This window comes from Podarcis cretensis, assembly GCF_951804945.1.
Source record: "Podarcis cretensis genome assembly, chromosome: 6".
Taxonomy (NCBI): Eukaryota; Metazoa; Chordata; class Lepidosauria; order Squamata; family Lacertidae; genus Podarcis; species Podarcis cretensis.
In genome coordinates, this window is record NC_137175.1 from 3,641,914 (window position 1) to 3,666,798 (window position 24,885).

Below are 24,885 nucleotides of genomic sequence, written 5' to 3' on the forward strand. Positions count from 1 at the left end.
AGAGGGTTGGTTTTCTAGTGCTGTTTCATCACTTCCTGTACAATGAGTATAAGATGTCTGCAGCCCTCCAGATGTTGTTGGACTACAGCTCCCGCCATCCTTGACCTCTGGGCCATGCAGTCTGTGGATGATGGGGGTTGGAGTCTTACAGCATCCTATACTGGCTGTACACCACAGTTTATGCTGCAAGTGTTTACCCGATAACAAACACCTCCTCAAGCCTGTGAAATCCCCTAGCCAAAAAAGTGACAACCCCCTGCTCAGCAGGACCAGTTTTTCATCCCAACTTGGCAGAATATGCAGATACTTACCAAACCAGGCATCAGTGCCAGTTGTTTCACCATCTTTAATGTTCTTAAAGTCAATGTATTCATTGGGGACATCAAAGGAATACCGTTCCTCAGACATTTTGCTGGAGCAAAGCCTTTTTCCAGCAATCTTGGAGCAAGCCCCTGAGAATCAAGAAATATACAGTACTATTAGCATGGCAAGTAATTTACAAATGCTATCTTTTTCAGCCTCTCAAAGCTATGGATGGTCAGTCTATTTCTGCTTTTATAGATTGGAAGCTACAGTCACAAGCTACCCATGTTTAAAACTAACCAATGACCCAAGAATGAACTGGGACTGCAACCTTGCAACCATCCCAGGTCTAGGTACAATGACTATCAGCTAGAGGACACTACAACCCAAAGCAATGCAAGATAGAAGACCAAGAAAGAAGGTTAAGCCTCAAAGTACTTCAACATTGCGCAACAAGGAATTCATCACTTTAGAGAAGAAACACAGGTGCTCACCCTGACCTTCAGCCAGCGTTTAAAATTCACCAGGCACATTTTGGAACCACGCTATTGGCAACTTGAGACCAAGTGTAGATGCCCAGGTGCCAGGATGGCACCTGACATCTCTACCATCTGGAGGTGAATGCTTGGGGATCCTGTAGAATTCTATCCATGGTATTTTATCTGCACAATCAGAACAAACTGCAGGAACCCAACTGTTGTATTGAAAAATATGAGTTTCAAGTCATCTGGCCCCAAAATGGCAACTATTGACATTTCATTTTCGTGCCTGTAACCCTGGGTTTAAGGAGCCATTTGTGCTTTCAGCAAGCCACATTACGCAAAACCTGTTTCTACAGACTTAAAAGAATCAGCCTGGCCTCACAATTGACCCCACCATGGTTGCTTCTGGCCTCACACCCAACTTTGCAACATTTTGAGGGCCTTCCCAAAGTTTAATTGATTGCAATGTACTAAGATCACACAGAGAATGATACTGCAGGAAGAGACCCAGCTTGAGTTAGAAGGAGCAAAGGGGATTATAGGTGTCAGCGGAGACAGAATCAAGGAGCCAAGAAAGGGACAGGATTTTCTAGCCTAGGAACTTGAGATGTTTTTCAGACCACACCTGGTGCAAAGCAAGCCAAGAAAGGGGCCCTGAAACTCAAGTTACTCAGATTGCTCCATAGTTGTGGCCTTGCTGCAGATAGGCTGGTTTAATGGGTTAATGTTGCGCTTGTGCAGAGCACCCTTTCTACAACTACAAGGGCAACTTCCATGTTAAGGGCCAGGGCTTCCTAGAATCATAAACCTGGCGCATATTTTTATGCAGCATCCTAGGTTTGCGAACATGCATTAACATATCCAGTACATCCATCCGTGCCATGTTGCCCCACCTTATTAGCAACCTTCCACAAAAGCAACTGGCTTTTGCTAAGCCAAACGGCTTCAAGTTTATCCAAAGGAAGACTTTGCATGCATGGCCTCTTCAGTCAGCTGAGGCCTAGGGCAGGATTACTGCTGGTTTATGTGCTTTTAGAAAAGCTGGCTACACTCACATGCGGGAAGGGTGCCCAGATATAAATTACAGCACCATTAGCAGGTGCCACCCTAATTTATAACCCTTGGCCTTCCCTTGCCAAGGCATGGAAAGCTGCCACATTGAAATGTAGACAAGAGGTCTCCAAGCACGGACTGGCTGAGAGACAGGGCAGAAAGGGTCCTGTGACAAGGACTAAAGTGGTCTCCAAGATTAGGGAAAAGTAGGTACAAGAAATCAAAATGCCCCAGAGAAGGAATGGATGGAGGGAAGAAAGTGACAGCCCCAAAGGAGAGTTGAGAGAGCTCCAAAGCCTGGCTGGAATTAGATCCCTTCTTAGCCCCCTTAATCAGGATCAAGTTTCTGTCAACACTAACAACTTAAAAAAAATATTGAAGTGCGTCATTGACGTTCTTTTCGCCCACACGACCCAACAAGTTGAGCTGCCAAGCAGGAGGAGCAGGAATCACATTTCAGAAATGGTTGGCTCCAAAGCTAGCCCACTGCTCCCTCAGCCTCTCATTCTGCAAGAGAGTGACAACGGCCATTTCATTAGCAGGAGCTGGGGAGGCAGCTGGAGCCAGAGAAACACATTCACAGGGGAGCTGTGGTGTGCTTGAGGCCCTTGTAGGGAATCCCCCTCTGGAAGGGTCCGGTTTCCAGGGCATTTCCAGAGCAGGAGGGAAAGGTAGGTCGACCATGCGAGGCAGCGTTAAGCAATGGTCTGGCCACTGGAGGAAGCCATAAGCTCAACCTCCTCAGATATCAGCTGTGGGCTGCAATTTGGGTTGTACTACAGCTACCAATTTGGGTGGACAGGACAGCACTATTGAGAAGTGAGCCTTTTACCTTTCAGCTTTGCACAGTGGCTAAGGCAAAGCAAATTATTATAATCTGCAGGACAAAAAAATTCCAATACACAATTTCCCCAAAACTCATACTGCTGTTTTCAGCTCAAGCCATCCATCCAACCTGGAAGCAATGGTACATTTTCATCTCTATTAAGATCTGCTGCCAGAAGACTGTCAAAGATTGCATTGAGTAGAAAGACCTCCACCCTCATTTAAGGAAACAAGGAAAAATACAGATCTTGCAGGGAACATGTGTGCCTTGTTTTCTTTAACAGCCCATAACTGAATATGCCCTTCCAAATAGATCTGCTAGCATTAGACATCAATACACAAGCATTCTTATTAAAAAGCTGATGGACCTGGACCTTTCCCCTACCATCTGCAATTGGATTAAAGACTTTCTGAGCGATCACACACAAATCGTGAGGATTGGGCCTGTTACATCAACCTCTCGGAAGCTTAGCACTGGCACCCCACAGGGATGCGTGCTGAATCCCTACCTGTACTCGTTGTATACATATGACTGCATTTCCTCTCATCCATCCACTGCAATTACTAAGTTTGCAGATGATACCACCATAATGGGTCTAAAGACAGGTGGAGATGAATCAGCATATAGGGAGGAGGTTCAAAAAGTCTCCACATAGTGCCTAGAGAACAACTTGAACCTAAATATCAGCAAGACAAAGGAGATGGTGTTGGACTTTCGGAGGAAGAGAGGAACTAGCCCCGTTGTATATCAGGTGTATGCGTGTGGAGAGTCTTTAAATTCCTGGCAGTTTACCTTAGTGAAGACCTCACTTGGAAAATCAATACAACCCAGGTGGTTTAGGAAGGCCCAACAGAGACTCCATTTCCTCAGGGTCTTGCGGAAGAACAATGTCAAACAAAACTTGATCTCCTTCTACTGGGCCACAACAGAAAGTGTCCTTTAATACCGTATAATAGTGTGGTACGCTGGTCTGACACCCATGGACAGGAAGTCCCTACAGAGGGTGGCAAATACAGCACATGACATCATGGGCTTTTCCTCGGAGTTCGCTAGATGACATCGCGGGAGACCGCTGCCTCAGGAGAGCGAGGAAAATTCTTAGGGACGACTCACACCCTGGCCAGCACTTCTTTAATCTCCTACCTTCGGGCAGGAGATACAGAAGTATAGTCAGCCGCACCAACAGGTTAAAGAACAGTTTTTATCCGTGGGCTGTTGGGCTGCTGAATGGGAAAAAAAAAAAGTGGTGTAATTGACTTCTGACAAGCACACAGAGCGTGAACAAGACTGAGTGTATGTGGGGCTCATTCGATTTCACTGCACACAGGTGGTGTAGTGACAATAAAGGTTTATTATTTATTAATTATTGTAATAAAAGGCCTCTGAGAACCAACCCTTCCTATTTTAGAAGAAGCCTCACTGGAACACAGGAAGCTGTCTTATTCCATGTTACACCATTGGTCCACTGACTGCCATCAACTCTCCAGGGTTTCAGGCTGAGGAATTTCCAAGCCCCACCTAGGAATATCTGAGATTGATCCGGGACCTTCTGCATGGAAAGCATGTGCACAGGTTAGAAAGCAAGTAGCCATTTAGATGCCTGAACAGCAACAGAACAGAGGAGCAGCTCTACTAGACTAAATGTTTCTAGAAATCACACAAGTAGGGCACTAAACCAACTGCTCCCACCCGATTATCCTCTCCTAAGTACACAGGATTCAGATGCTTTTGCACATCTGCTGTTCATTGCATTAGGGCTTGTGAAGAAGAACATTCTGGGAGATGGTGCCTCCCCCAGCCAATTTACCAGATAAGCCTGCCTCTCTGCCACCTCACACCATTACTTGGTTGGTACAGGGGTACTCAATAGGCTTTACTAGTGAAGTTCAGCAAGGCTATGGATTGCAGGCTTTTTTTAGCACTTATCTCAACTCTTTCATCACAGGGCAGGGCTGTGTCACTTTCTGCACCTCTGCAGAAAAGGTCAACCAGCAGCATGGAGGGCATAGAATGCCTTTTTCCAGCTAGGCACCACAACAGCCACACTTAATCACATCCAACCTTGGGCATAATCTATCTTTTACTGATACTACACAGCTTCGGCCTTTTCATCAGGAGAGTAAGAACAATCCCTGCTAGACAAGCAGAGGCTGTGAAGCCACAGAGAAATATGGATTACACCCAATATTAGAAACCATTACATTCTGCCCACTCCTCCACCACCCAATCATGACAGATCTTTTTGCTTCCAAGCCCAGGCACTTCCAAGAAACTATTGTGCAAGACCAGGCTGGAGGACATGAGCAACTCATGCTACAAACAGAACAAGCTGGCACAGGTGCTGTGCTGACCACTTGCTCCATTGACCACATCCCCAGCTAACTTGCAGGCCTCTTGTGCCCAAGGGCTCACATTCCTTCACTGCAGAAACACTTACAGATGTTCAAGGCTTCCATTACACTAAGGAAGTCCCAGGACAAATCAAGGTTTCAGGCAGAGCAGCTGAAGTATTTTAGGGTCTCAGCATCATCAAAGGATGACTGCCTGGCAAGTCCCACTCCAAACTTACTCATGTAAGTAAGGTTGCTCATGCCATAGGTACCTATTTCCTTACAGCGCAGTCCTCATGTTAGAAAGCTAATTCCCAGGTACCCAGGAGGGGCAGGTAATGTCTTTACTAGCAAGTATGGCATTTGTAAATGCATTTTTGTTTTTATGCTTTCAACTCCACACATGCAAGACACACAGAAATTCTGTTTGACACTTAGGGGAATGACAATTTGGGGGCAGGGAGAGGAGAAACAAAAGGTTTTGGAGTTTAACTTCTATGCACTGCCCATTTAAACTGGACCTTATATGTCAAACACAAAAAATGCATTAGGAATCTCAGCACATGGAATGGTAATGTTTGGTTATATTAATAGGGCACAGGTTCTGCAGTTTCTATTCAGGTCACTTCAAATCTGCCCATAAATGGAAACTGCAATGCTGAGCCCTCATTATCTTTTTCTCCCACCCCACCCCCCAATATCTGCCTTCAGATAGCAAAAAATAAGTTGAAAATAGAAGCCAATGACCCCATAACAAAGAAAGGTGACTGTATTATTTGGGATTAGGAACATTATGAAAAATCAACATTCTAATGTGGAAGCAGGAAATGTGAACAACCCAATTTTATTATTCTATGATGCAATTAGCATCTTCTCTCAGAATGAGCCCATCTCTAATGTTTCTATGTTGTAAAGAAAAAAACTTGTTATTCTCTTCCCCCACAAGTATTTTTTCCCAACTATCCTTCACTATTTCTGGTGGAATTTACGGATGCAGACCATGTACCCTGCTGGTACCAGTGTCAGAGCTGTTCCAACTGTTTCTGGGTGCTCTGCAAGGTCACAACCTGACTCAGCTCCTGGTACAGAGCTCTGGGGCCTAACAAACATGTGGGAGGCCCTGCACTTTAAGGCCAAGATGCAAACCGTAATGTGCCAGCCAGGAAGTCTTGGTAGATCTGCAATGTTATCCCCATGCTAATTCTGCTTATCCATCATGCTTGATGTTGCAACAGGCTCATTTGTGGAACAGGGAGAGTCAAGTGAGAGAGATAAAAGCTGTGCCAGTATTTCCCAGACTTCTTATGCCCCTCCACCCCAGCTAGAGATCCGTGTCTCCCTTCCCAGCAACCCAAAAATAAATGCCCCTGACATCGTATGCCCTGTAATTCAGGCCCCACAAGCTCTAGGAGACATCAAGATGGGACAAGTTAAAAATAGGTGTTAAAGGGACAGCAGGGGATTTGGGGCTGATGTGTTATTGGTGCAAAGGGGAACCAGAAAGCCTCTTAAGACACCCAAAATCTCCTGCTTAATGCCAGGCCAGCTTTTGCCTAGGTGCCCTAAGTTTAGATTTGTCATAGTGCCTGAGAAAGGAAGGCATGGGGCAGGGGGAATCGCTAGAACAATGAAATCCCCCCTAACCAACACCCTGGAGCTGGAAATTGGGCTGGTTATTTTGAGACCTAGCATTCCTTCCAGTTGTGTGCTCTTATTTTCTTCCCATTATGTGAAATGGCTAGAACCAAGTTTTTAATTGGATGCATATTATTTAGTGATCAAAAAGCTCTCCATTTTTAACTTGTTCTCCACTCTAAAAGCTAACAGTTAGGGCAGGCTATAATACCTAAATTATATCACCACAACACAAAACCAGGAGAGTGTAACACAGAGCAAGTACACTGGCCTTACTCTGCAACAGAGCAAAAAAGTACACTGGAAAGAGCAAGAATTGTAAGTATTCTAAAACCTCCTGGCAATCGGCCTTGAATGTTCTGTTAATATGCATCATGCACCAGAGCAGTGGTGGCATTCCAAAAATTTGTATCTACTCACTGCTTTGGCGCTGTTGTACAGGGAACTTAATGATTAATCATGCATTTATCTGCCTGGTGTTTCTCTCAAACAGAAAGCAACTAAACCATCACTGTCTCTATCAGAACCATTGGAAATAAAGAACTTGCAGAATACCTCACCTCATCTAAAGCAAACTTGCCTTCTGAATGCAAGAACAGCTCTGCTAGCAGATGAAAGGGTCATCTATGCAGTGTCAAAATCACTAGTATCCGTTTCAGTCAACCAGATTTCTCTAAGAAGCCCAGAACGCCACTTGTCTCAACACTTGGCTTTGCAGCCATCACTTTTTCCCATCCTGCTTGGTGAGTGGGTTAAAAGAGAGAGGAACCCGTATAAACCTGTCTAGATGTTATGAGGGGAGGTCCTGCTGGAAGCTTTGCTGCCTTATGAAGCTCTATGAGCAGGAGTGTGTGAGGGGGCCTTCTTTGTGTTGGCCCCTATGTATGGGTCATACATGACACCACCAGATCAAGACATAAAGATGAGATCAGAATATGCATCCTGTTTAACAGCTACTTATACTGAGCTGTATGTAAATAATACTTGGACCACATGATGGATGGGTGGAACATAGTGTTGTATCCCACCCCCAATATGCAAGCGGTGTGAGATTGCAAGGGTTCCTGGCACTAACTCAAGGTTTGTGTTTCTTTTTGGAACAAGATACAGGTGAATATTTTAGGTGCATTCAATTGACATGCAATCACAGACATCCAGGTCCTTTTAGACCTGGAAGAGGGCATAAGGGGGGGCAGAACAGGGCATGCTTATGTGGGGGCTGACGCATGTGGGGGCTGGGAACAGAGCTTTCACGAGAAATGGTTGCTGCCTGTACAGCAGAGATGGTGCTGCCTTTATGGTACATGGTTTATTTACACATATATACAACCCGAGCCTAAAAGGAAATCAGGCCTGTCTGTCCGTCTCTCTCTCCGACTTTCCAGCCTGTCTGTCCGTCTCTCTCTCCGACTTTCCAGCCTTAAGCTTTTGCATCCAGCATGTAACTCACGTCACTCAACTCTGGCCTCTTGTTTACCACCCCTTCCTCTCTTCCGCCCCCCAACCTTATACTGTATACAATGGTGGTTGCCATACATCCAGAATTTCACAGACATACACAGAATACTACAGTTGGAAGCTGCGTCTGGGCGGAAAACGGCAAAACATCTGAGGAAATCGTGACATATGGCAATCTGCATTGGCAGTGTCACTTCTGCCTATTTTCCTCAAAAATAGCTCAAAAACCGTTTTGTTGTTTTTTTGTGATTTTGCCAAAAAAGCTGAGCAACTTTGTATATATTTTAAAAAGCTGAACTTTTGCGTCTGGATTTTCAGTTTTTGAAATATGGCAGCCTTACCTAACGTCTCTCATCAAATGTAACTGATCTATAGAATAGGCTCTACAACCTGAAAAAGGAGAGAATGCCCGTATTTTTTGTAACCTAAAAGAAACAATTTAATAAAAAATATTTAAAAACAAAACAAAACAAAACAACCCACCCTCTGGTCTCTTGCCTTTTTAATGTATTTTTAATCTTTTTAAATCTTTTGTTGGAAGACCCCAGAGTGGTTGGGGAAACCCAGCCAGATGGGTGGGGTATGCATGTATGTATAAATAATAATAATAATAAGAATAAGAATAAGAAGAAGAAGAAGAAGAAGCATAGAAGAAGTGTGCATGCACACGAAAGCTCATACCAAGAAGAAGAATAAGAAGAATAGAAGAAGTGTGCATGCACACGAAAGCTCATACCAAGAAGAAGAAGAATAGAAGAAGAAGAAGTGTGCATGCACACGAAAGCTCATCCCAAGAACTAACTTAGTTGGTCTTTAAGGTGCTACTGGAAGGAATTTTTTTATTTTGTTTTGAAGAAGAATAGAAGAAGAAGAATAGAAGAAGAAGAAGAAGAAGAAGAAGAAGAATAGAAAAAGAATAGTAGTAGATGAAGAAGAAGAATAGAAGAAGAAGAATAGAAGAAGAAGAATAGTAGTAGTAGTAGTAGTAGTAGTAGAAGAAGAATAGAAGAAGAAGAAGCATAGAAGAAGAAGAAGCATGTCTTTGGCGGTTGAGGGAGGGAGGAGGCCCCGAGCCACGCCCCAGGCTATGGGGCCCATTTCCACCCCCAGAATCCCCACAATAGGAAGCTGCCCAGGGGGGACTCAGGCTGGCGAGCTCTCCGGGGCTTCGGACACGGCGCCCTCTTCCCCCGGGAAGCCCAGCGGGGGGAGACGGCGCGGAAGGGACCCGCCGAGGCCAATTCTTCCTAGGGCCGCCCGGCTGCTTCGAGGGCCTCGACCGGCCCTTGGGCCCTCGGGCGGGGGGAAGGGCGGGAAACAAAGGCGGGCGGGGGGAACCAAAGCGACAGACCCAGGAAACTAAGGGAGGGGCTTCCCCTCAGGACCCTCAAATTCGGACCCCGCACCTTCAGAACCCGCGGAACTACCTGCGGTTTTTACCTCAGGTGAGCGGGATGGGGCCCCTCCCCTCTCCTGTCGCGGACCGCAGGGAAAGCAGTCGCTCTCCCGAATCTTTTTTCTCTTTCCTCTCGCCTCCCGTACCTCGGAACCGCCGAGGCCTCGTCTCGCCCGTCGCCTCAGCTCCCTCCGCCGTTGCCGCCGTTTAAATATTTCAAACTTCGGCCTCCCTTCCGAACTGGCCAATCGTCGCCCGTCCCAAGGTCCCCGTGGCGCGCTGATTGGGGCAGAGGGTGGAACTGACGGGTGGGAGGGCGGGGAGAAGGGAAAAAAAACCAACGTCCCGGATCGCGTTGGGAAGCGGGTGCCCCGCCCCTCTCGCCGGCCTCCTGGAGGGCGCGCTCGCCCCATCTTCCTTCGCGGCTGCAGGCCGCGCAGCCTCCTGGGAAACGTAGTCCGAGAAGAGGGACGTGGATTAAAGGCAAGCCGAGGAGGAGCGCGCCGAATGAACTACGAGTCCCAGCAAGGGTAGCGCGGGGGGGGGGGGTTGAAATAAAATGAAAACGCGCCTCCGTTAGTTTTAAGTGGTGGGTCCTGAGGGTGAATTAGATGGAGGGGGCTAGTCCTCAAGAATTTCAAAAAGAGGCCTGAAGGATTGGGGTGCCCCCCAGATGTTTTTGACCCCCCAGCCAGCCCCCAAAATTGGCAGTTGCATCCTGTTTCCTTGCAGTAGCCAATCAGGTGCCCAGAAAGAAAGCTTGCTCTTTGGCCCCCAAGCACATGGCAAATGCAGGTAGACTGCCTCTGAACATGCAGGCTCCATTCTTCACTTTGTTGTAGTTTAGTCGTGTCCGACTCTTCGTGACCCCCTGGACCAGAGCACGCCAGGCACTCCTGTCTTCCACTGCCTCCCACAGTTTGGTCAGACTCATGTTTGTAGCTTCGAGAACACTGTCCCACCATCTCGTCCTCTGTCGTCCCCTTCTCCTTGTGCCCTCCATGTTTCCCAACATCAGGGTCTTCTCCAGGGAGTCTTCTCTTCTCCTGAGGTGGCCAAAGTACTGGAGCCTCAGCTTCACAATCTGTCCTTCCAGTGAGCACTCAGGGCTGATTTCCTTCAGAATGGAAAGGTTTGATCTTCTTGCAGTCCATGGGACTCTCAAGAGTCTCCTCCAGCACCATAATTCAAAAGCATCCATTCTTTGGCAATCAGCCTTCTTTATGGTCCAGCTCTCACTTCCATACATCACTACTGGGAAAACCAGAGCTTTAACTACAGTGGTACCTCGGGTTACATACGCTTCAGGTTACAGACTCTGCTAACCCAGAAATATTACCTTGGGTTAAGAACTTTGCTTCAGGATGAGAACAGAAATCGTGCAGCAGAGGTGCAGCAGCAGCGGGAGGCTCCATTAGCTAAAGTGGTACTTCAGGTTAAGAACAGTTTCAGGTTAAGAACAGACCTCCAGAACGAATTAAGTACTTAACCCGAGGTACCACTGTATAGGGACTTTTGTCAGCAAGGTGATGTCTCTGCTTTTTAAGATGCTGTCTAGGTTTGTCATTGCTTTTCTCCCAAGAAGCAGGCATCTTTTAATTTATTAACTCTACTGAGAATATAAGAAGAACGAAGAATTAGCTGGTGCTCCCAGGTTAAGTGCCTGGGAGCATTTAAATTGCCTTAAGCTGCTCTCATCTCCCAGTTTTTGCACTCTTCCTTCTCCATAACTTAACCGCTCATCTCCAGCCCACATTCCAGCCCTGTTTGGTAACGGTTGCCAGGAGCAACACGTATCCTCCTGATCCCACTACTGTATCCTTCTTCCTGCCCAGATGAACCATCCTATTGCACGTGCTACAGAGATTGAATAAATAATAACTGCACCATTATGGTCCCTCACCAGCCAGGGTTTTGCAATCCTTTGACAGAGGTTGTGGGGTGGGGCACACAATGGCCAGTTTGTTCTCTGGTAACACTGTTGACAGAAACACTGTGCCCAGCATTGGTATTTGGCAACCTTAAGGTGATTCAGCATCTTAAAAAGCAGAGACATCACCTTGCCAACAAAAATCCGTATAGTTAAAGCTATGGTTTTCCCAGTAGTGATGTATGGAAGTGAGAGCTGGACCATTAAAAAGGCTGATCGCCGAAGAATTGATGCTTTTGAATTGTGGTGCTGGAGGAGACTATTAAGAGACCCATGGACTGCAAGAAGATCAAACCTCTCCATTCTTAAGGAAATCAGCCTTGAGTGCTCACCGGAAGGACAGATCCTGAAGCTGAGGCTCCAAGACTTTGGCCACCTCAGGAGAAGAGAAGACTCCCTGGAAAAGACCCTGATGTTGGGAAAGATGGAGGGCACAAGGAGAAGGGGAGGACAGAGGACGAGATGATTGGACAGTGTTCTCAAAGCTACCAATATGAATTTGACGAAACTCCGGGAGGCAATGGAAGACAGGAGTGCCTGGCGTGCTCTGGTCCATGGGGTCATGAAGAGTCTGATACGACTAAATAACAACAACAAGGTGATTCAATGTTACATCTAGCTAAATGTGATGTATCAACATCTTTGGAACATCATCAAAGCACAAATGTCCTGGCATGTCCACTTAAGACTATTCTGTGGCAACCAACAATTTTATCATATACAGTGGTACCTCGGGTTAAGGACTTAATTTGTTCCGGAGGTCCGTACTTAACCTGAAACTGTTCTTAACCTGAAGCATCACTTTAGCTAATGCGGCCTCCTGCTGCTGCCACGCCGCTGGAGCACAATTTCTGTTCTCATCCTGAAGCAAAGTTCTTAACCTGAAGCACTATTTCTGGGTTAGTGGAGTCTGTAACCTGAAGCGTATGTAACCTGAAGCGAATGTAACCCGAGGTACCACTGTACTGTAACCTTGTATGGAATCCTTCAGGTTTAGGACAGGTTATTAGGAAGACATTTGCTGAGCCTATCAGGATTGCTAAGAACATATGAAGCCATAACGTAAGAAGGCATTTTATAGAATCTATTTCATATGATAAAAGAAGGTAGCCAAACATTTATGTGGTTTCTCGTGTGTTAAAAGTAATAATTAGAGTTTAACTTAACAAGCTCTAAGGATGTGTGGCATGTGGATTGTTTTTTATTACAGGCAGCCCATAGTGGATGAGGCTAAGAGGGACTGTTTTCCAAGGTCAACAAAGGCTAAAGAGGGCTGGACAGCTGGCCAGTAAGACTGAAGTGTGAAGAGATGCAAACAGTCCAGACTTCTTAACATGATGAAGACATTTTGTTGTACCAAAGAGGCCCAAGGCATGTGTGAAGAATTTGTGCAGTTACAGAGGTGTTCCTCTCATCTTCCTGCATGGGAAAGGCAAGCCCTCACTCCAACTGACTCTTATCAACAGTTGTATCCTGCCTGGCTGGCTGTGGAACAGAGAAACATGTTTATCTGTGTTTATCAAAGACAGACTTTATTACCTCCATTAGAGAAGGGCAGCCTAGCTGTGCAAACATTGTAGGAAATAAAAATGTGAAACCTCCCATCATTGTGTGGTGTTTGCACTTGATCAAGATAATCTCATTCCACATGGTAGAGGCTAGTTGTTTCTGTTATAGGAATTCTAAGGTCTTATATATATACAAAAGAAATGTTCATAAATGTACAAGGCAAACACATACATAAGTATATAAACCACGCATCTGAAATAGTACAGGAGAACAATCCTGAAGCCACTTTGACTCTCCCAAATTGACCTCAAATATTTTCTCTGCAAGGAGGAAGGAAATGGGGAAAGCTTTCCAATTTTCTTTGGACTTTAGGGGCTTACACCTCCCCTTTCAAATACAGTTTGGCAAGTATCTGTTAAGCTAAGCAAACTATCAGTATGTATAAGAGATCCAGGAACTAAGTACCATCTTCCAAGGAATGGCCAGCCTACCCAGAAAAGGCACTCAGATGAGGCATTATCAGGTATCCTGGCAGACAGGAGAGAAGCAACACACTCAAATTTCTGCTGGGGACCACCTCTTTCTGTGATGTATGTATGATGTTTTGGGGGGTGGTCTTGAGCTACAGGGTTTCAAAAGTCTATATAAGAGCTTGCACACCAATGTTCTGGGTTCCTCTCCTCCCTCCCTCCCTGTTGCAACAGTTCAATAAAGATCAGGCTTATGAGGTGCTTTGCTTCTCAATATTCTCTGGTTGGCCTCTGTTATTGTCTCCTATGGATTGAGAACCTACATAAGGACTCTATACAGGCTCTTAGATACCCCATAAGGGAAAGGGAGCAGTCGTCTTCTTATGACATTTCCAAACAGGTTTCCTTGGCCCAAGCTCAGTTTTGTAAAGCAGGGGCCACGGATTAGATGAGGATGTGGGAAAGAAACCAGAGATGGTATTTAAGGAGGAGCACCCTCTAACCAGAGTAACAGCAACAAGAGAGGTGAGTGATGTGGGGAAGTGTGCTGCATAAATTCAAGATGTCAAAAATGAGATAATGTGAGGTCACAGAAGAGATTACAGTAGCCAAGACCAGAAAGGAACAAGACATGAGCACAAAGGAAGAATGGCAGGCGGATTTGATGGAATATGCAGAAATGGCGAAACTGACGGGGAAGATCAGAAACCAAGAAGATCAAGTATATGTTAGAGATTGGAGTAAATTTGAAGTTTACTTTAAAAACCACTGCAAACAGTTAAAATCATTGGTAGCGTTGTAATGACATTTGTGATGTGAAATTGGTTATGATAATTAGTGATATACAATAGTTGGATAAAACAAAATAAAAAAATTCCTTCCTGTAGCACCTTAAAGACCAACTAAGTCAGTTCTTGGTATGAGCTTTCGTGTGCATGCACACTTCTTCAGATACACTGAAACAGAAGTCACCAGACCCTTCTATATAGTGAGAAGGTGGGGAGGGGTATTACTCAGGGAGGAAGCATTGTGCTTGTTAATTCTGGCTTGGGATTCATCCAGCCCAGCCTTTCGCATGATGAATTCTGCATATAAGTTAACTAAGCAGGGAGACAATATACAGCCTTGCCGTACTCCTTTCCCAATTTTGAACCAATCAGTTGTTCCATATCCAGTTCTAACTGTAGCTTCTTGTCCCACACAGAGATTTCTCAGGAGACAGATGAGGTGATCAGGCACTCCCATTTCTTTAAGAACTTGCCATAGTTTGCTGTGGTCGACACAGTCAAAGGCTTTTGCATAGTCAATGAAGCAGAAGTAGATGTTTTTCTGGAGCTAAATAAAATGGTGAGAGTTTTGAGATTCCCAAGTGAAGTGTTCCCGCTGAAAGCATTCAGGTCCTGCTTGCCGTTGGGACATCATCTGGCTGCCCACTCTGAGTCAGGAAGGCTTGGCTCTAGGCCTTTGGCTCTTACGCTACTACGTTAGATCTTACTCGCTGTAAACCCCGCAGAAAATCACGGCAACGCCACTCTGCCAAGCGCGTCTCTCTTTGCAGAGCGCAGTCACTGCAACATCAGCACCGCCGACCTCTTTCCCCACGCGATGCCGGTCTTCGGCCAAGAGAGGGCGCCAACGCCTTTCCTTTGCCTGGCGCGCCGCTCTTCGCGCAGGCGCATGAACCCCTTGTGAGAGCGCACCCCCCTCCCCACTCGCGTCACATTCCTTCGCATGCGCATTCCTCCCCGCTCCGCCGCGACTTGGAGCCGCGCATGCGCAAGGCGGCTTCGAGTAGTAAGTAGCGGTTGCTCGCGCATGCCCAGTTCTTTTCGCCCGGCCGGTGAAGGAGCGAGGCAGAACCGCCGAAAAAGCCGCCGCCTCGTCGGGTGGCAAGGAAGCTCCGCCGGCGCCGGAGCGGCCGAGCCCTCTCAGCGCCTTCCTCTCGGCGGGTCCTGCCGGCCGCTTCTTCCCTGAGGTAACCGGGGACGGAGGCCGGTAAAGGGAACCGGGGCAGGGGGCGGGGCTCCTTGGCATTTTCTGAGGTGAGGGCGGCGAGCGGGAGAGGAGTGACAGAAGGCTCGTCCAATGGGGAAGCAGTGCGTGCCGGGCATGCGCGTCTTCGCCTTCCCTTCTTTGGGATTGGCTCGGCCCTGGAACGGGGGCGGGGCTGCGCTTTGTCCTAGTTGAATTGGAGAAAGATGAATGGGGAGCGGGGGAGGGGCGCGGGGGAAGGAAGTGGATGCGGTTACGGGTCAGGGCGGATGCGCTGCGCTCTGCCAAAGGGGGAAGGGAGACCTTTTGTGAGTTTTGCATCTTCCTCCAAGGGGCGGAGAAGGGGGATATAGCATTCAACCCCAACTATCTTACAACAACCCTGTGAGGTCGTTTAGGCTGAGAAACGATGGCTCTCCATCAGGATTGACGTCTGATGGTCTCACCCAAGATCGGACAGCTTTTTTCTTTCTTTTATTTTTCTTTTATTTTTTTACCTTTAAGATATATGGTTTTAAAGTATATCTTTATTGATTTAAAATAAATACATTTATGGGAAAACAGACAAACATACAATCGAACAAACAAATAATAGAAAAGTCAAACAAACAACCACAATATAAGAGACAACTAAATAATAATAATAATAATAATTTTTATTTATACCCTGCCCTCCCCAGCCAAGGCCGGGCTCAGGGCAGCTGACAAGCAATAATAAAAACAAGTTGAATGATTACAACTTAAAAACAAGATTAAAATACAACAATTAAAATATTGAAACATTAAAATATTAAAATGCAGCCTCATCACAGGAGGAGAAAGAAAATAGAAAGGGGTAGGGAATTAAATTGGCTCCAAGCCAAAGGCCAGGCGGAACAACTCTGTCTTACAGGCCCTGCGGAAAGAAATCAGATCCTGCAGGGCCCTGGTCTCATGAGGCAGAGCGTTCCAGCAGGCCGGAGCCAGTGTTGAAAAGGCCCTGGCTCTGGTTGAAGCCAATTTAACTTCCTTAGGGCCCGGGACCACTAGGGTGTTGCTATTTATGGACCTTGAGGCTCTCTGTTTAGGCTGAGAAACGACGGCTCCCCCACTGATCTTCATGAATGGGATTTAAGTCCTGGTCTCTCGGGATTGTCATCTGATGGTCTCACCCAAGGTCGGACAGCTTTTTTCTTTCTTTTCTTTTTATTTTCTTTTTATTTAATTTTTTACCTTTAAGATATATGGTTTTAAAGCATATCTTTATTGATTTAAAACAAATACATTTATGGGAAAACAGACAAATAAACAAATAAGCAAACATACAATCAAACAAACAATAGAAAAGTCAAACAACCACAATATAAGAAACAACAAAATTAATATAACTAACATCATTTATATTCCCGATACTGAAAGCAATTATAAAACTTATATAGAAAGAAATTAAAAATGACTTTTTTCTTTCTTTATTAATGATGAGGTCTGCATTCTTGTCAGGCAGTGTTTCTCAGATTTTGGTCCCCCAGCTCTTGTTGGAGTACAAATCCAACCATTCCTAACTAGCAGGACCCAGGGATGATGGGCGTTTTAGTCCAACCACAGCTGGGGATCTAAGTTTGAGAAACACTGCAGAAATAATCTGACTTTGGCCGGGCAGAAGCCAATAGCTGGTGGGACTGCTACCCTTTTCGTTCTTGCTGAACAGGTTGGGACACATCATTCTGGCCAGAGGTCCGACCTGAGCAAGAGGGTGTTGCAAATTATGCCTGAGGACCACAGACTGCTTGTCTGTGCTCCAGCCAGTGCAATATACTGACTCATGTGAGCTCAGTAAATGTGAGGCAGCAGTAGGGCTCAATGGTGTGCAGTGGTCAGGGAGCTGGTCTTGGACAGCTCTCCCAGAAAGCAGCCTTGGGACGCTATCTGGTTTCCTCTCTCTCTGGTTCTCTGCTTTGTTAAGGGATTAAGCTGATCGGAATGGAAGCAACCTATACAGTGGTGCCTCGCAAGACGAAAATAATCCGTTCCACGAGTCTCTTCATCTAGCAGTTTTTTCGTCTTGCGAAGCATCCCTATTAGCAGATTAGCGCTATTAGCGGCTGTTAGCGGCTAAGCGGCTATTAGCGGCTTAGAAAAAGGGGGGGGGGAGGAAAAAAACCCCGCAGGAACTCGCAAGACATTCTCGTCTTGCGAAGCAAGCCCATAGGAAATTCGTTTTGCGAAGCGCCTCCAAAACGGGAAACCCTTTCGTCTAGCGGGTTTTTCGTCTTGCGAGGCATTCGTCTTGCGGGGCACCACTGTACAGACAGCTCTGTCTGGGGAACAGTGTGTAAAAGGAAGGTGTGATCTGTGAAGAGCAGAGTGGGGTGCCAGTGTGGGAAGAGGAAGTGGCTTGAGAGGGGGGTGATTATGGATAGGATAGTGCTAAGGGGTAGACAAGGATATGCAAGAGAAAGAAACAGGACAGAGAAAGGACCAGATGACATCGTTTATAATCTACAGAGTGCCCTGCAATAATCATTTATTGCAGGTTTTCACCTTGCACCCATAAAGTTGGTCACTGTCATACCCATTTTGTTGACCTATTGATATAGTGCCATTAGTGTGCATGGAACTATAGTGTGTTTTGCCGAAGTCCTCTTAGCGCAGTGGTGGCCAAACCTGGCTCTCCAGCTGTTTTGGGACTACAGTGCCCATCATCCCTGGCCACTGGGAGCTAGGGATGATGGGAGTTGTAGTCCCAAAGCAGCTGGAGGTCCAAGTTTGGCCACCACTGGGCTAAGGGCATAGGTTCCCTGATCTGTACCTGTGCACCTATGAAACTTCCTTATATTGAGCCTAGCTGTGGAACTACACAGCCCTGTGATGTCTACTCCAAGTGCCAGTGGCTCTTCAACATCTTTCCCAGCCTTAGGATCTGGGATCATTTTACACTGAGGTCCAGTGCCGAGGGCCTTCTGGCGGTTCCCTCATTGCGAGAAGCAAAGCTACAGGGAACCAGGCAGAGGGCCTTCTCGGTCGTGGCGCCTGCCCTGTGGAACGCCCTCCCATCAGATGTCAAAGCAATAAATAACTACCTGACATTCAGAAGACATCTTAAGGCAGCCCTGTTCAGGGAAGTTTTTAATCTGTGATATTTTAGTGTATTTTTGGTTTTTATGGAAGCCGCCCAGAGTGGCTGGGGAGACCCAGCCAGATGGGCGGGGTACAAATAATAAATTATTATTATTATTATTATTATTATTATTATTATTAAAGGAGATGCCAGGGGCTGAACATGTGACTTTTTGCTCTGCCCCTTCCCCAGCTTTCAATTTTCCAACCAAAATTCCAGGGAGAAACTGCTTGAATTTGGGATTGGAGACATCATTGGCAGGGTTGCCCACCCTATAGTTGGGACAACAGAGAATTGCCAGCTCCAGACATGGGATCTGAGCACTTCTTGAGTGTTGTGCCCCTTGGCTTTTAATTCCACCATATCTCACGGGGTGATGATGCTTTAAGTCACCCGTTGCCAACCTGGTACCTTCCAAGTATTTTGGGCTGCAACTCCCACCAGCATGTTGGTCACTAGGTTGGTGAAAGCTGTCTTTGGTAGCGGAACAGGACTTTTCATATTGTTGAAAGACTCTGATATGCCAAATCAATACAGTCATTCCTTGGTTGTCAAACTTAATCTGATCCGGGAGTCCGTTCGACTCCCAAAACGGTTCGAAAACCAAGGTGCGGCTTCCAATTGGCTGCAGGAGCTTCCTGCACTCAGTTGGAAGCTGCAGAAGCTGCGTTGGATGTTTGGCTTCCGAAAAACGTTCGCAAACCGGAACACTCACTTATGGGTTTGCGGTGTTCAAGAGCCAAAATGTCCGAGTACCAAGACGTTTGAGAACCGAGGTACGACTGTAAAGTGTTTTCAAATTAAATTCATTTAGGCTTGGGATGGGCAGAAAAAAACAGATGAAATGTGGCATCTTTTCTAAGTAAAAAGTTAAAAAGAGCAGTAAAAGAAGCACATGGTGAATGTGGAGATTTGTGGGTTGGAGAGGGGATAGTCAGGATGGAGCTGAAGGAAAGCAAGAAGAAGAAAATCTACAGAATCAGAAAGTTGGCCCTAGTTTGATCAGTGAGACTGCTCTTCCTTTTTCAGGGAAATTCTAGTGAGGCACACATGTTTTACACTAGATGCAGCAGAGATGCTAGATGAACCCATGACAAAAGCATTAGAAGGAAATTATACATCATTCTTGAATGAATCCACTCTGCCTTCACTCTAGCAACATTCTTTGCTCTTAAAACCATAAGAAGGGCCTGACTGCTGGATCATGCTGAACACCTACTTAGTGCAACACCTTGTTCTCACAGAGGCCGACCAGATGTCTCTGGGAAGACCACAAGCAAGACATGAGGGCAATTTCTCTCTCTCTTGCTGTTATTCCCCAGCAACTGCTATTCAGGGTCTGATCCTGGAGGTAGCTCACTCGTAGCCATTGATAGCCTTATCCCCCTTCTTGAGCCTCACACAGAGTGGGGTATGCAAGTACAGAAGCCAGTGTCCAGATTTCTTGCAGAACTCAGTTAAAAGTACAGTATGAAGCTTCTAATTAGCACTTTTCTATCCATCTCATGTGCAGATAAGCAGCATGAGCGCAAGAGTTGCCAAGGCCAAACAATAACCCTGAATGTAGTTTTGAGACAGCACACAATTGAAACTAGCAGAGAGGTGGGAAAAGAGAAGAAAAAGAGAAAGTGATATACCCATGACCTCTTGATTTGAGTTTTGGGAAACATGTTCTGGCTTCTCACACCCCTGCAGAAAATAAGTCATTCTGGCACACGGGGAACTCTGATAGAGAACAAGGGGAACCCAAGGCCCAGCAGTTAACTTTTGAGTCTGGTTTTCTTTTCCCTTTTCCCCAAGATGGGACAGTTCTCAGACAAGGAGTTCATCCTGCAAGTGAGCATGTCCAGAGCCAGACCCTTTGCTCTGTGCATGTTTGGGGAGGAGAGAGAAAAGAAAGATGCTGATATTGCCGAATTCCAATAGCCTGCGGGGTGTTTGGCTGAAGGTCCTGAGAAAATGATAGAGGGTGGTCTTAAGAGAAGTCTCTCTGTGTGTGTTCGAGTTAGCAGCTCTAACTTTGGATGATCTCATTGTGGAGGACAGGATGATTTGCAGTTAGCTAAGGCTTGGAAGACAGGCACACAGGTGCCTCCCCACCCTTGAGGCATGGGACCACTCTACAGTGCTCTTGACAGGATTGCATCACAGGTACTGAGTGCCCTGCAGGAGTCTTTTATTTCAGCCTGCCTGTGTAGCTTTCCCAGCAAAGGAGAGAGGGAGACGGAAATGTTAAAGAGTACAGCTGCTGGGAGGGAAATAAAAAAAACCACTTTGTCCAGGGAAAAGGCCACATAGGGCCTAGGAGTGGAAGTGGCTTGTGTGCTGTAAGGATCTGGGAAGGAAGGGCTCAGGAGGCTGGGGAAGTTGACCAAGGACTGATAGGAGTTGTTGTTGTTGTTGTTGTAGTCCAAAACATCTGGAGCGCACCAGGTTAGGGAATCTTGCTTTAGCCTGGTGAGAATGAAGGTTTCTCTTCCTCAGTCTGTTGTGTGAAAATGGCATTTAGTTACCTCTCCTTTGAAGAAGCCACTGTCGCACTTCCCCACATGCGGTACAACCCTACAGAAAGCACTTTCAGGGTTACCAGGAAGCAAATTCCTGCTGGATTCAGAAGGGCTCGCTTCCGACTAACCTTTATTCAGATGGCACTGCGGGAGAAGAACATAAAAGATTGGGGAGAGGGTGTTTTCAGACCCCATAACCTCCTTGTGATGGACACAGAAGGAGTCTAGATGTGTGCTGGACACAGGTTTGTGCCATACTGCTAGAGTGAATGGTAGAAAAATTGGGATGTTAACTACAAAAATCCCCTCTCCCACGCACGTATGCACGCGCAGAAAAAAAAATCCTGAATGAAGGCTCAATTAACAGAATGGAGATTTCATAATCTGCTGAGCTTTGATGTTTTCAGGCCTCCTACAATCTGGGAATGGGGGCTGGCTGACTTGAATGTTTGGCCAGCCCTTAGGAGGCGGGGCGATGGTGATGTCAAGGCGGGTTGGCCAGTGCCTGGAACTTATCCCTGCTGCTGCTGCCTCCTCCGCCACATTCACTGCACAGCGGCTGGCTGGGTTCCTCCTTCCCCTAAGACTTCCCAGAACTGAGCTGGTCCTCCCTCTCCAGGGGGTGAGTACTGCACAAGCTCCTTTTGACACATCTCCCAGTAGGGGATAGCCTGGCTATTGTTGCCCAGCTGGCCTTCTGGGAGGGAGGAAGAGGATGCTGCTGTGACTGCCCTGCCTCTCCCAGCTCCTGCAAAGGAGGAAATCGGGTTGGGGTGGGCAGAAGGGGGGGGGGGGGGAGAGAGAGAGAGAGAGAGAGAGAGAGAGAGAGAGAGAGAATACCACTGACCGGTTGTTAATACAAATTCAACATTAAGTTGGATCCTTTGCCATGCCGGGCACAATTGCAGCCTGCTATCACCCCCTCTGCCTGGTTCTTCGCAGTCATTTGCCTTGTGCGTGCCTGAGCTTTCCAATTTGGGGGATATGTCTCATGCATGACTCATTCCCATAAGTGGGTCTGTTTGTGGTGGGAGTTTGTGCTTAGAATTCTGCTTTGGAGCCGCACTAACGGCTGAGGTCTGCTGTGCCTCTGTGCTTGTCAGCTGCAACCCTTTGCAGTTAACGTTTAAGCCAGCGCAGAGCACTTAAGCTAGTATTTCAGGAAGGCAGAAGGAAACTCTTGCCTTTGACTTTGCTGCCGGAGCAGGCTGCAGGGAGGGAGTGAAAAACCAGCCGCTTTTCCAGTGTAAAATGGAGAGGCTGTGTAATCAAAGTCCCCACACCTTTCAGGGTCTTGAAATCTAAGTCAAGGTGATCAACCTGAAAGCAGCTTCTAATCCTTCCCTGAAGTTGTTTTTTAATTAAAAAAAGCCCCAAACTTCTCTCCCCGGTTTACTCTCTGCTTTTGTTTTAGGCTATTGAGAGACATTACTGACCCGGGGCAAAAGGTGGCGTCCTGATTGTTAATTCCTGGGTCCTTGTTGGGGAGCAAGCAGATACAGCCGAGAAGCTTCATCCAGTACTTGTCCCTTTAAAAAAAGCACCAGGAAGTGCTTAGATCCGGGGGATGGTGGGAGGTGGAGATGCAGGGGGAGGGATCTCTATGCTTCGCTGCTGCAGGAGAGCCGCAACACTCAATCAAGGTGGCAGAGGGAGCCCTCTTGGGTTTTCAGAACCTTCTTTGCCTGCATCTTCCCAGCCTGGCAGGCCGCAGGATCACTCCGGTCAGAGCTGGTTTTGCTTCCAAAGATTGATCTCAGATGTGGCAGAAAGACCACCTGGGTACTTAGTGTCCTGGCCATGTTGCACAGAATTTTGGGGGAAAGGACCTCACAGGCAGCACCTGAGCCCGGTAAAACATCTGTTGGGGGGTGATCCCTGTGCATGAGATTTGGGACCAGCTTTAGTGGATAAGTGAAGTGGCCGGGGGAGGGGAGGAGTTGGCTGTCTGTACAGATGCTCATATGACTAAGTCTGAGGATGAGCCACAGAGATGCTCATGAATATTTGACTTTCCCTGAGTAGTAAGGGACTGCTGCTACGTGCATGCCAGGAAAACAGAGTGGAAGCCTGGTCCTTTTAACAGTTTCGTCTCCTTCTCTCTCTCCTTCTGCTCTTTCTCCCTTGAAGCTCTCTTGCTTGGCATTCTTCTGGTTGCCAGAAAGATGGAAAGGAGCAGCATCCTCACTCGGTAAACGTGCTGGTTGGCTAGCATTCTGGACCATGGACTTACTGAGACCCCTTCAGGTGTGAAGATGTCACGCAATAACAGGGCGCTCGTGGTAGACTTTGTTTCCTACAAGCTGTCAGAGAGGGGCCACAGCTGGGATGAGCTGGAGGAGGACAGCGAGAACAGGACTGAGTTGAGAGACGAGATGGACAGCGTCCCCAATGGGAGTCCGTCTTGGCATCAAAGTACCAGCCCGGTCGTAAATGGGGCTACTGGACACCCGAGCATCCTCAGTGATCTTGAAGACAGCCCGAGGTTGGACGTGAGGCAGACGCTAAGAGAGGCAGGCGATGAGTTTGAACTGAGGTACCGCAGAGCTTTCAGTGACCTCACATCCCAGCTCCACATCACCCCTGGCACAGCATACCAGAGCTTTGAGCAGGTGGTGAATGAACTTTTCCGGGACGGGGTGAACTGGGGGAGGATTGTGGCATTTTTCTCCTTCGGAGGGGCCCTGTGCGTGGAGAGCGTCGACAAGGAGATGCGAGTGCTGGTGGGACGGATTGTCAGCTGGATGACCACTTACCTGACGGACCACCTGGACCCGTGGATCCAAGAAAATGGCGGCTGGGTAAGCAGTTGGCAAAGGGTGGTGGTGGCGGTGGGAAGGGCGCCTTCGTAGTTTTAAGTATGGAACAGGCCAGTTTATATTTCTAGCAGCATCAGAGGCAGAACTTGAGGATGCTGATGGGCTGGAGCTAATCGAAGCTGTAGTCCAAAACATGTGGAGGGCACCAGTAGAGGAAAGGCGCCAAGTGTCTTCTCTGGCAAGGTGTCAATACAACATTGGATAACCAGATGCTGGAAATGGCCACCAAGGGCTGAAATATTGTATCTTTGTTCCATGCTATTTCACACTTCCTGATGGATATTAGGTTTCCTGTTCTTTCTCCCCTGCAATGCCAAGTATGTAGACACACATGGTACCAAGGGCTCTTTCCTCAGCTGTGTTGTTGGATAGGTACTAGCCACTGTCTTTCCTTTTCTCGTCCAGGCTGGCTTGGTTCAGGTCACCTACAGGCCTGCCTCTGAATCCTGTTGTTTACTAGAGCATTTCATAGCCCTCTAATCAAAGCCTCAAAGGTACTTTCCATTTCTTTTCTAGTTTATTATTCCCTTATTATATATCTATTTATACCCCACCTGTACCCTGACAGGGGCTGAAGGCTGCTTTCAGATAAAATGTACCACCCTGGGCCTTCTTCATCTTTAGGGGGTCAAAGCTAATCTTTGGAACCTGGGGTGACTGTTGAGGTTAAGGAAGAGGTTGGTTGACACCTTGCCTATCTTGCTGTCTGGCATGATTAAGGTGCATTTCCAGGGCACAGGTACCCAGTGAAGGGGTGATGAGACAACTGCTGGTCATGACTAGACTCAGACCTGTATTTTTCCTTTTCCCTTAACCCCAACTGTGGATAAATAGACTGTTTGTGTTGCCACACATAATCACCTTCACAGGGAGTGCAGTTTGGTGCATGGCCAATGTGCTTGCCCCAAGCATGAATGTGCTATGGAAAAGGTTAGGTCATGGGATTTGCCAGCAGCTAGTGTGGCTCTGGGTGTGGCCTTGCATAAGTGTCTGGCAACTCCCTAGTGTTTTTCCTTTGCTTGACAGGAAGACCTTGTGCAGTGATTGTGACACCCAGAATGTGCAATTGGTAGAGAGA

At 46.9% G+C, this 24,885-nt stretch overlaps 2 protein-coding genes across 5 annotated transcripts in view; one reads left to right on the plus strand and one right to left on the minus strand.

Annotated features, from left to right (window-relative positions):
• TPX2 (TPX2 microtubule nucleation factor) overlaps positions 1-9,763 on the minus strand; it is a 30,117-nt gene extending 20,354 nt beyond the window's left edge. For 2 of the 3 annotated variants that reach the window (XM_079979215.1, XM_079979213.1), the window contains exons 1-2: positions 9,630-9,763; positions 312-452 (exon numbers count right to left, since the gene is read on the minus strand). In XM_079979215.1, the coding sequence (XP_079835341.1) occupies positions 312-408 (97 nt within the window). In that variant the 5' untranslated portion in view covers positions 409-452; positions 9,630-9,763. Of the gene's footprint in view, positions 1-311; positions 453-9,527 lie in introns of all 3 variants that reach the window. The other variant, XM_079979214.1, reaches the window with a different exon arrangement.
• Positions 9,764-15,207: 5,444 nt separating this feature from the next.
• The window catches only part of BCL2L1 (BCL2 like 1), a 50,390-nt gene continuing 40,712 nt past the window's right edge, over positions 15,208-24,885 (plus strand). The window contains exons 1-2 of one of the 2 annotated variants that reach the window (XM_079979995.1): positions 15,208-15,367; positions 23,119-23,789. In XM_079979995.1, the coding sequence (XP_079836121.1) occupies positions 23,244-23,789 (546 nt within the window). In that variant the 5' untranslated portion in view covers positions 15,208-15,367; positions 23,119-23,243. Of the gene's footprint in view, positions 15,368-21,469; positions 21,611-23,118; positions 23,790-24,885 lie in introns of those variants that run through there. The other variant, XM_079979994.1, reaches the window with a different exon arrangement.